This window comes from Kluyveromyces marxianus, chromosome 5 (assembly GCF_001417885.1).
Source record: "Kluyveromyces marxianus DMKU3-1042 DNA, complete genome, chromosome 5".
In the NCBI taxonomy this organism is placed as follows: Eukaryota; Fungi; Ascomycota; class Saccharomycetes; order Saccharomycetales; family Saccharomycetaceae; genus Kluyveromyces; species Kluyveromyces marxianus.
In genome coordinates this window covers 1177501-1190183 of record NC_036029.1, presented here as the reverse complement: position 1 = coordinate 1190183, position 12683 = coordinate 1177501, and the positions used below count along the sequence as shown (strand labels likewise).

At 36.3% G+C, this 12683-nt stretch overlaps 8 protein-coding genes across 8 annotated transcripts; 4 read left to right on the top strand and 4 right to left on the bottom strand.

The window, feature by feature from the left end:
• Positions 1–382: 382 nt before the first annotated feature.
• On the top strand, positions 383–1309 carry PUS5 (pseudouridine synthase PUS5; the record flags this gene model as incomplete). Its single annotated transcript, XM_022820552.1, has 1 exon — positions 383–1309. The coding sequence occupies one exon, from the start codon at positions 383–385 to the stop codon at positions 1307–1309; it is 927 nt and encodes a 308-aa protein (XP_022677004.1).
• NVJ3 (Nvj3p) lies at positions 1236–2543 on the bottom strand (the record flags this gene model as incomplete). The annotated part of the gene is made up of 1 exon (XM_022820550.1): positions 1236–2543. One exon carries the CDS (start codon positions 2541–2543, stop codon positions 1236–1238), a length of 1308 nt encoding a protein of 435 aa, XP_022677003.1.
• Positions 2544–2842: 299 nt separating this feature from the next.
• On the top strand, positions 2843–3316 carry CSN9 (Csn9p; the record flags this gene model as incomplete). The annotated part of the gene is made up of 1 exon (XM_022820549.1): positions 2843–3316. The coding sequence occupies one exon, from the start codon at positions 2843–2845 to the stop codon at positions 3314–3316; it is 474 nt and encodes a 157-aa protein (XP_022677002.1).
• Positions 3317–3767: 451 nt separating this feature from the next.
• SDH4 (CybS family protein) lies at positions 3768–4262 on the bottom strand (the record flags this gene model as incomplete). Its single annotated transcript, XM_022820548.1, has 1 exon — positions 3768–4262. One exon carries the CDS (start codon positions 4260–4262, stop codon positions 3768–3770), a length of 495 nt encoding a protein of 164 aa, XP_022677001.1.
• A 783-nt stretch (positions 4263–5045) lies between these two features.
• MAS1 (mitochondrial processing peptidase) lies at positions 5046–6452 on the top strand (the record flags this gene model as incomplete). The annotated part of the gene is made up of 1 exon (XM_022820547.1): positions 5046–6452. One exon carries the CDS (start codon positions 5046–5048, stop codon positions 6450–6452), a length of 1407 nt encoding a protein of 468 aa, XP_022677000.1.
• A 181-nt stretch (positions 6453–6633) lies between these two features.
• Positions 6634–8562, bottom strand: NGG1 (histone acetyltransferase NGG1; the record flags this gene model as incomplete). Its single annotated transcript, XM_022820546.1, has 1 exon — positions 6634–8562. One exon carries the CDS (start codon positions 8560–8562, stop codon positions 6634–6636), a length of 1929 nt encoding a protein of 642 aa, XP_022676999.1.
• A 337-nt stretch (positions 8563–8899) lies between these two features.
• RSM24 (mitochondrial 37S ribosomal protein mS35) lies at positions 8900–9808 on the top strand (the record flags this gene model as incomplete). Its single annotated transcript, XM_022820545.1, has 1 exon — positions 8900–9808. One exon carries the CDS (start codon positions 8900–8902, stop codon positions 9806–9808), a length of 909 nt encoding a protein of 302 aa, XP_022676998.1.
• Positions 9809–10327: 519 nt separating this feature from the next.
• HMO1 (Hmo1p) lies at positions 10328–11246 on the bottom strand (the record flags this gene model as incomplete). Its single annotated transcript, XM_022820544.1, has 2 exons — positions 10328–11023; positions 11205–11246. 2 exons carry the CDS (start codon positions 11244–11246, stop codon positions 10328–10330), a joined length of 738 nt encoding a protein of 245 aa, XP_022676997.1.
• Between the last annotated feature and the right edge of the window lie 1437 nt (positions 11247–12683).

Below are 12683 nucleotides of genomic sequence, written 5' to 3'. Positions count from 1 at the left end.
AATCACTCGCGTTGATAAAAAAAAAAAGCAGCTTCAAGTAGATAGTTAAAAAATCAAACAGATAATACCACTATTAATAGTCTTAGTAATTAAATCACTGAGGGAGCTTGTAGTATGATGGTATAAGCACACTGTAAGGAGTATTATTCTTTCATGGTTTCTTTTATTCTTGATTTTTGATTTCATTTTGGTATTTATATATATATACTGTTTTTTAATTATAGAATACAGATACAATATTATGAGAAGCTGTAGCAGATAAAAAAAAAGTAAGGCACGATAGTTCAAACCAAAAGTTAATATTGCTCACTGAGATGAGGAAGAAAGATCATTTTACGAAACTTTTGAACGAGGTGTATGAGCATTCATCAATTAGAGTTAAATGGTGACATGTGTGGCAAGAAAAGTGAATTCATTGCGCAAGGCACACACTCCTGTTGAAATACTGAAAGTTGTTACTCCGGGACTTCTAAAGACGCCAATAAAGGAATTTGAAATTAAGATTCCACAAAAGGTTGAGGTGATTCACAGTAGTAAACATTATATTGTTGTGAACAAACCACCTTTTGTCCTTTCGCAACAACCTGATAAGAAATCTTGGTATAAGAATCATAATTATAGCCCTCCAATTATTGTAAATTTACTTCCTAAGGTTCTTGAGTCAGAAAATGCAAAAGACATACACTATAAACTTCCTGTGAGATATTATACAGTCCAGAGATTAGATTCATGTGTAACGGGAGGGATAGTGTTGGCAACCGACAAGTATGCGGCGAAGATGTTTAGTAGAAACTTAAGAGAAGGTGGGAATGCAGGCTTTCCTTTATCTAGAAAATACGTTGCCAAGGTTCCTCATTTGACGAATAACGAGCGTTTTCATCATGGTCTTTTTAAATTAGATGGGGCTATCTCATACCTCCGTAGAGTGGATGAAAATCACTTCATTGTACAATTGATTACCGGAAAGAAACATCAGGTCCGGAAATTATTCAAGGAAGCTCTCGATAAGCCAATCTACAACGATTATAAATATGGTGGTGATATGATTTTGAACAAAGGACTTCAAATTACTTTGCATTGTGGGTACATAAAGACACAAGTTGGAATGCAACTTCAAGAGCACATAATACCAATTCCGGAAGGGTTCAGACTAATTTGGGGAGAAAGTATTGACGGTAATGGAATATTCGGTCAAAATATAATCGATATGTTGAGACAGGACTGGAGTTCTGAAATTAAGGTGTGTTTGAAGAAGTTGAAACAACAGGAAGAGAAGTCACCAAATAATCGATTAATCGTTGTAACATGAATTTATTCATATTCTTATCATAAGTCAATGCAGCTATAAATGAATCGCACTCGACGTCCGTAATCCCGAGTATCATATTAGCATTTATCAATCGAGCAACTCTTTGTAATCCAAGAGAAGCATCTTTCTTCATTTGTTCGAACTCTTCAACTGTAGGAACTTCTTTCGGAGGACCTAACTTGTTGTCGTGCGGGAAAAGCAAGTGTCTCATTTTGAGCCATAATGCGCTCATCCAACCTTTTCTCGAGACTATACTCGATGTTTTACTGTGGAATATATGTGTGAACCTGGAATTGATGAATTCTACATTATTTGAAAAAACTTGAAGCACTTTCAGTGATAAAAAGAGTAACGGCTTTCTTGACTCTAGCTGCAGACATCTACTTAAAGCACCGAAAATATAATGATCGAAGAAGTTATTAGTAATTGGGAGGCTCGGAAGAAACTTTTCCTCCTTTTTGGTAACTTTATTTCCGTGTATTTGGAAATTAGCGAACAAATGATATATTTTTTGAAACCAATTATTAGTTTGGCTCGTATTTGATTTTTCTTCCTTCCTAGTCTCGATACTATTGCATATTGAACGTATTAGGTCAACAACTATGAAAGGTTCCGCTAATTTTTCTACTAGCTTATCGAGTAAAAAATCACCCACAAAATCTTGCATAAAAGCTGACTGAAGCTTTGATCCGTTATCGAAATTCTGGATAATTGCAGCTGTTAACGAATATGGATAAGTGTGTTTGTATAAGTGTAGTTGATAAAAATCCTCCAAACATAATTTTTCATTGATTACTTTTCTCATTATAACTATATGTGTTTCAATTAACATCGGCAGATCGTCTAGTATAATTTGCTCCCAGTCAACAGTTGTTTTGCTTGCATTGTCTATGATATCATCAAAAAACTGATGTATATTTGAAACCAGTTCCGTATCCTTCGTTGCAATCTTCTCTCCATACCATGAGCATATAAAGTTTTTGCATATTAACGCAACGATGGCATGAATAGCCAATTTTGTTTCCGAATATCGAGCTACTTCGGAGTGCACACTTTTTGGATATATTGACGAGCATAAATCGATCAAATATTCCTTGGAGTCCATTTTTTTATCTGATAGGAATGGAGAATCATTTCGGTTGATCCTCACATCTAAAGAACTTGAACTTAACTTCGCCTTTCTCTGAAACCTGGATAGGTGTTTTGAGTTGCTGCTATATAAGATTGTAGGCATCACAAAATATAGGTTACTTGTTCGAGTAATATTGGAGTATCTTTTTAAATCCAAACATAAATGCGATCGATGCTACCCTAGATGCCTGTTGTATTAGATTTTCGTATTTTTAAACTGTTTTCAACTGAAACCTTAAAAATTATGTTTTTTAATGAACCTACGGAACTCTAACACATATTCACCGTAGTTATAATCCCTAACACACAAAAGCCTATACATATTTGGCAGTACAGGGAATTTACGTTAAACTTTATAATGTTGATAATCTGTTTTTAATCAAAGCTACTTTTTCTTATGCAATGAATAGTCAAGTAAAGGATCTGATTGAAGATCCTTCAGTTATAAATTATAAGGAATGGTGGCTCCTTAGCGAAGACGAGGAAGAAAGTATATTGCTAGCTATATTTTCTTTTTATGACATTGGCGATGTTCCTAGTGATTATTTGAATCGAATGAATAGTTCACAAGTTAATAAACTCCAATTACTCTCTTTGATAAGTTTATGTGAAACGTCTAGTGAAATAACGTATGACGATGTCAAGCGTAAATGCAATGTCACGAGTGATGATAGTGTAGAGAATTTACTTATACGAGCCGAACAGTTTATAGACTTGAAAATCGATAGTGTCAAACGAAATATTACAATCAATAAGCATAAGGCAAGTAGGGATATATATTGCGGTGAACCTAATATCCCATTTCATTCTCCTTCTCGAAGTAAAGCACATCTGTTAAGCATGTTAAAGAAATGGAGAGATGATATATCAGAATGAAAGGATAAAATCATTCCTACTCATTAAATATATTTTTATTAAATGCTTAAGTTGCTTCAAACTTCAAGGCTAATCGATATCTTCCGTGAACGATAGTCTCTGAGAAAGGTTTCCGGTCTCTGTATTATCGAACAATTCCTACGCCTTTTAGATAGAATTGAATGTTTTTTAATAAATAAATTACGATGCTATATATATATATATATATATATATATATATATATATGACGACGCGCACGCTGTCTTCAAGGGCATCAGATGCCTCTAATAAATATGACCACAATTACTTAAACTTCCGATGAATCAATCATGTAGTTTTCGATAGTATTTTATGTCTCTCTTGTAAAATAGAAGTAACAGCGTGGAGAGTAATAATCAAGTAGTGAAGGAGGAATATCTGTGAATGGAACCTGTTTGTTTTTCTGTTTTCTTAAAGATGAAAGAAGTCAGCTCATTTCTTTTCTTCGGCGGGTTTGGTCCAGAGGTTCTTTACAACACCCATGATACCACCTTCCTTTGTTTCAATTTGGTAGATTCCGACTGCAGAGAAAACAGAACCAATACCTAGCAAGTACATCGCATAGTTATGATTCTTTCCATAAACTCTAGCTGGGATATAATCAATGATACATGATTGGAGACCAACGTAACAGTGAGCCAATAGGACGGAAGCGAGAGTGGCATCTAAAGCGGTAGAAATAGAACCCGTAGTAGCCAATGGAACAGTCACTAATGGAACCAAAGAGATCGCAAGAGCTCTTTCGAAATTCCAGTGTAAAGAACCATGTAGCTTTTCTGGAGGGGGAGCAACATAAGCTTCGTTTACCTGGCCTGTGACACCACCAGGTGCTTGTGGTAGAGTAGACAAGAATGGGATAGTCAAGTTCTTCTTGGCGGTAGTTTGGAAAGCTCTTGTTTGAGTCAATTTAATAGTTCTGCAAAGCATTGTGCAATATGTAAATTCTATGGTTAAACGTTCTTGGACCTTCTAGATAGCTGTTCGTATAGTCTTCACTTCAACAATAACAGTCTGTGTAAAGTATAATTGAAACAAGAGCAAGTCAGACGGTCGGCGATATAAAGAAAGCTCCGGTTAGTACCCACAATAACTTAAATATGATCAATTTCTGTAATCTTCTACACACTCTCTTCTTGAGCCGTAATATATGTGCAATTACCGATGTCTATATATATTTACTCTTAACGAATACAATATTGTTAATGTGAAGTATCGGTCTCTGAAAATTTATTTTCTGCTCCCTGGTCGGCTCCGGACAAATTCAAAATGCAATGTCCATTTTCTCCCTGATATTCTTTGTGATCAGGCCCTTCTCCGTTCTAGCTGCATTTTTTGAAAATAATACAACTCGGAGTAGGTCGGGGATTTGAAAAAGCGTGACTCCACCTTCGGAAAGGCCCGGAATATATCATTTTTTCATTCAGCTAGTGGTGTATTACCCGGATACACTTCCCATGTAATTTAGCAGTGTACCAGTGTCACGTGGTTATTGTATTTTTTAATCCGGGTAGCATGTAGCTTTTTTTTTTCTGTATTGATTATTAAACTACTTCATAGAATGCGGTCTAGCCTTAAATGAAATTATAGAAAATATATATTTATAAAAGGATTAAATCAAGTGTGCTAGTGTACATATAGGCACAAAGATTTATTCTAATTTTCACAGTTCTTTCGATAACTAAGGATTAAGGAAATCAATAATAGTGCAATATGTTTAGAGCTATCGCTTCTAGCCACAGAAATAGCTTTTTGAGAAAAATTCCAAAGGTAAGTTATTCCACTGTAAGCGGAAACTTGTCGAAGACTGTTACTTCCATATTGCCAAATGGTCTTACTGTAGCCTCGGAGACTTTACCCAATACAAATACAGCGACCGTGGGGATCTTTGTGGACACCGGATCTCGTGCTGAGAATGAAAAGAATAATGGGACAGCTCATTTTTTGGAACACTTGGCTTTCAAGGGAACAAAAAATAGATCTCAAACTGGCATCGAATTGGAAATTGAAAATGTTGGTTCCCATTTGAACGCTTACACATCTAGGGAAAATACCGTTTATTACGCTAAGTCTCTAGAGCAAGATATTCCAAAGGCCGTTGACATTTTAGCAGATATTTTGACACGGTCTGTCCTTGACCCCAAGGCTATTGAAAGGGAAAGAGATGTTATTATAAGAGAATCTGAAGAAGTAGACAAAATGTATGATGAGGTGGTGTTTGACCATCTTCATACCATAACTTATAAAGATCAACCCTTAGGTAGAACTATTTTGGGACCAATCAAAAACATCAAGAGTATTCAAAGAACTGATTTGCAAGAATTCATCGAAACTCACTATACCGGTGACAGAATGGTTCTTGTTGGGACAGGTGCTGTAAACCACGACAAGTTAGTGGAATATGCTGGGAAGTACTTTGGACATGTTAGAAAATCTGAAACCCCTGTACCTTTAGGTTCTCCAAGAGGCCCATTGCCTGTATTTCATGGTAATGAGCTAAAAATTAAGGAAGAAACCTTACCAACGACACACATTGCTCTCGCAGTTGAAGGTGTTTCTTGGTCAGCACCTGATTACTTCACTGCTTTATGCACACAAGCTATCATAGGTAACTGGGACAGAGCGTTGGGGACAGGTACGAACTCTCCTTCTCCTCTTGCAGTTGCTGCATCCGAAAATGGTACATTGGCAAATTCTTATATGTCATTTTCTACATCTTATGCCGATTCTGGATTATGGGGTATGTACATCGTGACTGATTCTCAACAGCATAATGTGAAACGGATAATTGATGAAATCTTGAAAGAATGGAAGAGGATCAAAGCTGGGAACATTTCTGAAGAGGAAGTAAATAGGGCGAAGGCTAGATTAAAGGCATCATTATTACTTTCTTTGGATGGCACTACAGCCATAGCGGAAGACATTGGAAGACAAATAGTAACAACTGGCAGAAGGCTTTCCCCGGAAGAAGTCTTTGAACAGGTGAATAAAATTACGAAAAACGACATAGTGATGTGGGCTAACTATAGACTACTTAACAAACCTGTCTCTATGGTGGCTTTAGGAAATGTCACTACAGTGCCTTCTCTCTCATATGTCCAGAATAACATGAATAATTAAGATAAATCTACATACTTGTAAATAATGCGACTAAGGAAACAAAGTTAATGGATGGATCCAAAATAATAACTTGTTTTTATATATCTAGATACCTCCTGTTTAATTATTATTTTTAATAAAAAGTTGCAGAAAAGCTCTCTTAGTTCTTCTTCTGTACGGATAGAGCCTATACCGCATCAGTTTATTCTTCTTTGCTTTGTATACTTTCATTTAGCTCTTCATCCTTGCCATTTATGTTGTTACTGAAAACATCAGCTTCTTCTTCTTCTTCATCTTGATCAATATCTTTGAACACACTTTCTTTGGGAATGCGTTTCATTACTTCAGGTTTATCAAATAGTGGACCGATTTTATTAATCCACCTCTGTCTCTTATCCAGTAGAGACTTTAGACTCGAATTAGCGGCTTGTTGATGAGCTGCTTGAATCGCAGCCTGTGAAGTAGATCCGGATACAAGAGATTCTGGACCTGGGGTATGTTGTTTCTTCTTTTTATTTTTTGGGGCACGAATACGTTTGATATAAGCTTGGTCAACTTGTTTATCCAAATTTTCCAAAATGGTGAGATATTCTTGCCACGCTAGTTGTTTTTCTAGTAAAGGTATCAGGGCGGCTTTTCTCTTGATATTTCTAGTTGTAACTTGACGCAACGTGCTTTGAAGTTCTCGTAGTTCCGCACTTATTTCATCATCTTCCCTTCCCGTCAACCAATCAGGATCTTCCTTGCTTTTTCCTTCCTCCTTTGGAAGATTCATGTAAATTCCAACGTATTTCAACTCTCTTTTTAGACGTTCTTCGAACGAAACATAGTCAATGTTTGACGTATTTGAAATTCCTCCATATTTTTTGAATATACCGTATGATGAAGCAGAAGATGGTGTCATATGATCATTCTCACTTACAGGAGTTGATACAGATGATTCCAAACTAGATACTGCCTGTAGTTCCTCTTTGGGAGCGATAGTGTCATCATCCTTTAGAATTGCACTCAACAACCTTGATACTAATGGACCACATGAAATATCTTCCGTATCTAAAGCCGAATCGGTTAGTTCTTTACCAGATTTCTTCGGCAGAATACTAGTAGGATCATTTACAGGTGGTGGCGTTAAGTTTGCAATATTTTGATTATTGTCCTCCTTCAACCAAACGTCGGTGTACAAAGGACCAAGTTTAGGTATTGTATATGGGGTAACATCGAGGTCATAGGATTTCACGTATTGTAAGCTTTGTGGTACAATGAACTTGTTTTGTAAAAATTTTATATCATCATCCGTGAATTCTCTGTAAAATGCGTCGATAGATGACAGGAAGGTATTAAATTGGATCTGGTTCGAAGGCTTTGGCTTTGAAAAGTCCATATCAGGAATTTCTCCAGGTAAAAGCTCCTTCAAATCGTTTGTCGGATAACTGACAACACCATACTTCTTTTTTAGATATTCCTCCCCGGTAGCCTCTAATTTGTCCTCATGAAATAAGCCCAACTTCATTGCTGCCGCTGGAAGGGTTTGAGAAACAACAAATTCTGATTTAGGATTTTTGACAGATGGATCGTTCTCTATTTGATCTCGGTCCAATCTTGGTTTTTTAAATAGTTGTGTACTTTCATCACCTTCATTGTTCTCGAAGTGGCTCGGGTCATCATCGCTGCCCTCAGTATTGCCTTTTTTAGCATTCTCTTCCTCCTTAATAAGCCTTTTTCCTGGTATCGCTTGGTCTGATTCTTGCGTACTAGAGTTTGGATTTGTCTCCGACGCTTCAGCTTCAAGTTTCAGGCTTTTCTCTGCTTTTTCTAACTCTCTCTGTTTCTCTTCTTCATTTCTAATTATTTCCTCTCGAACTTGTCTAATCAAATTGATACTTTCCTGATCATTACTGGCAATTTTCTCTAGACATTTGCCCAAACTCTCGAGCTGGGATTTCGTCGTCTGTAGTATCGGTTTTTCTGGTAGAGATCTCACATACTTTCCATTCAGCAATCCAATGTCGTTTTCGAAAGTTAAGTCTAACGATTTTAGCATCGAGTTCAATATATTAGAGGGTTCGTGAAGAACAGCCTCGTCCCGTTTCTGTTCTCTTACACCCTTTCCTCTCCTAGTATTCCTCGACATTACAATATAATTTTAAGATGCAGGTGCTTTATAACGAGTCGAAGGTACTCAATAATGGCTATGTTTTCAGTCGTACAAACACGACTTATCTTATTTAGAAAGGCATATATTTCAGCAAAAAGGTTTCGCTTTTTGATTAGAGAGACTAGTAAACAAACCTTTATGATTTTTAATAAAAGCTGTAAGTTGAATACACGTGACCTTGATCTTCAAAAAAAAATTTTCCTTTAAAATTCTTTACTGATGCAATCGCATGTATAATTGACAATCTCTTATTAATTGTAGGGCACTTTAGAAGTATTCTGATTAGTAGCATTGCGGTAGTGTACGGTGCGATATGTATGGTAGAACTGCACAATATTCAGTTTTTGCACTAAGCAAACGGTTCAACTCCACTGTAGTTAACAAAGCCACAACTATCTCACCAACACTATATAAAGAACCATCAAAATGGGTTGGGTTAGAGAACAGCGAGATTATACGCTTACACAATGAGAGAAAAGCTCGTTTGGGTCCATTGTATAAGCCATGCGAAGAAGAAATGAATGTTTTACTCCCTACCGCAGAAGAGCAGGGAATACCAGCAAAGGTATTTAAGGAATACTATTACAAAAGCTCGGAAGAGGTTGAAAGAGAGCTAGGTATTGCTAAAGGTCTGGATGAAAATGTTAATATGGAACCATATAACTTTGATGAATTGCCATCTCAGTCTCAAATTTTGGTGCACCAACACCGTGAACAGAGGTTTTATAACCGTTTGGCAGCTTATGAACTCCCTCTACTTGCAAAGTATAGACAAGAATATAAGCGTCCCTCCTTCAAAACTCACCCAGTAACTTATCGTTACACTACTTACCTTGGTGAAGAGCATCCAAACGCCCGCAAAGTTGTTCTGTCTGTTAAAACAGCCGACCTTGGTCTAAATGATAAGGAGTTGCATAAATTACGTTTGTTGGCTAAGACCCGTTATGATCCAACAACAGATATTTTTAAAATGTCCTCAGATCGCTACGAAACCTCTGCTCAGAATGCAAATTACTTGAACAGTATTTTTCAGAGATTACTAAAGGAGGCTAAAGACACGACTGATGACTTCTCTGATGTGCCTTTGGACAATAGACATATTATTGCCAGACAAATGCGGAAAAAGAAGAGGGGTTACAAATTCCCCGAACAATGGAAGCGTCCACAGGATGCTCCTAAGAAAACTATTGACTTGATTGATATCTTGCACAAGCAAATATGAATGAATGGAGATATTAATCGCCTTAAATAAGTTTGTAAATAGCAGTTCGTACATCTAAGTACGTAGAAGAATACTTTTTAGATTCAGAAATTAAATACACGCAATATTTTGTGCTTAATTAAACTGGTAATAAGCAAGTAATGAATTAAAGAGTAGTGTCAGTAATTGTCTTGCTACTTTAAATTTTAAGTGTTCTTATTAGAAATTTGTTTTGTTAGTTTTTTTATTAAAATGGAAAGTACATGCTTTTTCAATTCTTAAAGACAAAAGTTAGTTGGACAAGTATATTTTCTAGAGATGGAACTTCTGAAAATTTCTGTTACTGAGAGTAACAAAAACTTGAGGTACAACTAAGATTTAATTCAGCAGAAACCAGATCAGTCCACCCCATTTATACATTAACGGAGCCAGACAGTTATTAGTTTATTATTACACAATTTTCAAAATATATATTTTTACAAAAAGAATTTATTGATCACGTATTGATATTAATAAGGCAGCATTGCACTGCAATCTGGCTTAGTCCTTGTTAGATTTATCCTTCTTCTTATCCTTCTTCTTCTTCTTCTTTTTCTTTTCACTCACAATCTCTTCTTCATAAGGCCTCTTTTCAATTTGTGAGATACCGAAGTCTTCCGGTGATTGTAGGTACTCAGGGATAGGAACTGGAGCAGAATTAGGGCCTTCATTCAATGTTAAAGTTCCATTTTTTTTGGCTTCCAGGTACTTCTGTTTTTCCCTTTGATAATTTTCAAGTTCAGCATTGTAAGCCTGCTTCCATTTATCTTTTTCAGATTCACCTAAATCCTTCCACTTCTTAGAGATTTCTTGGGTAATTTCGGTAGAAGACAATGGTGGGAGGCCTGCCCTCTGTCTTTCATCACGTAAAGCTTGACGAACGTATGCGGAGTAAGCAAAGAAAACAGTTAGTGGTTTCTTTGGAGCATTTGGATCACGTGGAATCTTCTTCTTGACGAGCTTGGCTGGAGCCTCTGCGACCGGAATATCCTTCTCATCTTCTGCTGAATGCGTTAATTCAGTGCTTATGGAATTCAACTGGTTTGTAGAGGAAGTTAATTTCTGTAATGCTTCTGTTAAGATGGTGAACGCTTCAAGTCTTTCATCTTCATCATCCCCAATAGAATGATAGAAATCCACTAAGCATGAAGCGGTTTGGTTAGCAGCTTTCGATAATTCAAATAGTGAAGATACTAACTGTTAATATAAGTGTTGTTAGTAACATTGTTCGAATGAGATCGCTTTTTAAAATATCAATCAAAACGCGACAAATATCATTCAACATGATTCTCCATTCAGACACAACCTGTAGTTGCGTGATTGTCGAATCATTATTATTAGTGTTATCAAGATCGCAGCGCAATAATTGTTAACATACAGAATCCTTTGCAGTTCTAAGTTTGATACTGGGTTCAGACATGTTAAAATCTTCGATAGATTCACGTGTCATGGAGGTTATTATTCTTCTTTTAAATCCCCCTCTAGGCAAGAGGGTGTTGAAGGGAACTTCCCATTAACTGCCAACGAGACTCCTTCCAAAATTTCAATATTTTCCCTCTCTAGACAGAGAATCGTCCAGCCTAGCAAGTTTGTTGACACCTCAGAAGGGAGAATATATTTTTCTCTCTTGTGATTGGACAATACACAATTCATAGGACGGGTAACTAAATACGCGAATACATATTACGCGGTTAAACTTTTAAACCCGGGTAATAAAATACATACCAATTTTCAGAAGTATTCAAAAAAGTAAACTTTTTTTTTTATCGAGAGATTTTTATAGAATACTGGAACAAGGATACTGCAAGCGTCTTCTATATAGGTTATCATGGAAGCATAATCCGGCTTGAGTTAGTGGTCTTTGCTGGCTTTTCGTTAGAATATACAAGTGGTGTGTAGAAGTTAACAGTGGCAAGAAGAGGGTTGAAAATTTTTCAACCGCCAATGGCAACCTTTGAAAAAGAAAAGAGAACGAGCGTTCTTAGCCGCTCATGACTTTCACTAAGTAGAGATATGGTCTATTATGTGTACTACGTGCCTTATGTGGGCTTGCATATTTGTTTAGGAACAGCCGCTGCAGTACTATCCTATAGCAGTTATTTAAGTCTTTTCAGAATGGTAAGAGGAAAAAAAAAAAAATATAGATTGCAGCACCTGAGTTTCGCGTATGGTCACCCACTACACTACTCGGTCAGGCTCTTACCAGCTTAACTACAGTTGATCGGACGGGAAACGGTGCTTTCTGGTAGATATGGCCGCAACCGAAATCTTAAGGGAATAAACTCGTAGTAACCATTCCGGACAAGTAAACTATTGTGTAGTAGTAATAGTATTAGGTGGATGTTACGTTTTTCACTTTTCTTCAGTTTTTGAAAGTTAATTTTATTTTTCATTTTATTTTTTATTTTTCATAATTTTTTTATTTTTTTTATTTTTCATTTTTCATTTTTCATTTTTCTATGTGAAGTGTGTGAGATGAGGTGTGAGATGAGAATGGGAGAAAAGGTATGATTGCAAAAATTTCAGTAAAGTAGAAAAGTTAAAAAGAGAGGAAAGAGTTTTAAGTAGTAAAGGGTCAAAGAAGAAGAAGCGAAGCATGAAAAGGAAACAAGGGTAGAATAAGCTATTAGTGTAAGGAGATGGGGTGGTAATTATACTTAGTTGTCCGTGTTTAGACATTTATGACCTAAAAGTTATAATATGTACTATAAGGATGAATCCTCAAACACGTTCATTCAGTGAAGAGGTTAAAATGTAGTTTCAAGTGATATAAAAGAAGGTCTTTATAAGAACATAACAGCAAGGACAGAGGAGAGTGAATGCATTATATGCTAATTATTCAATATATAACATGTCC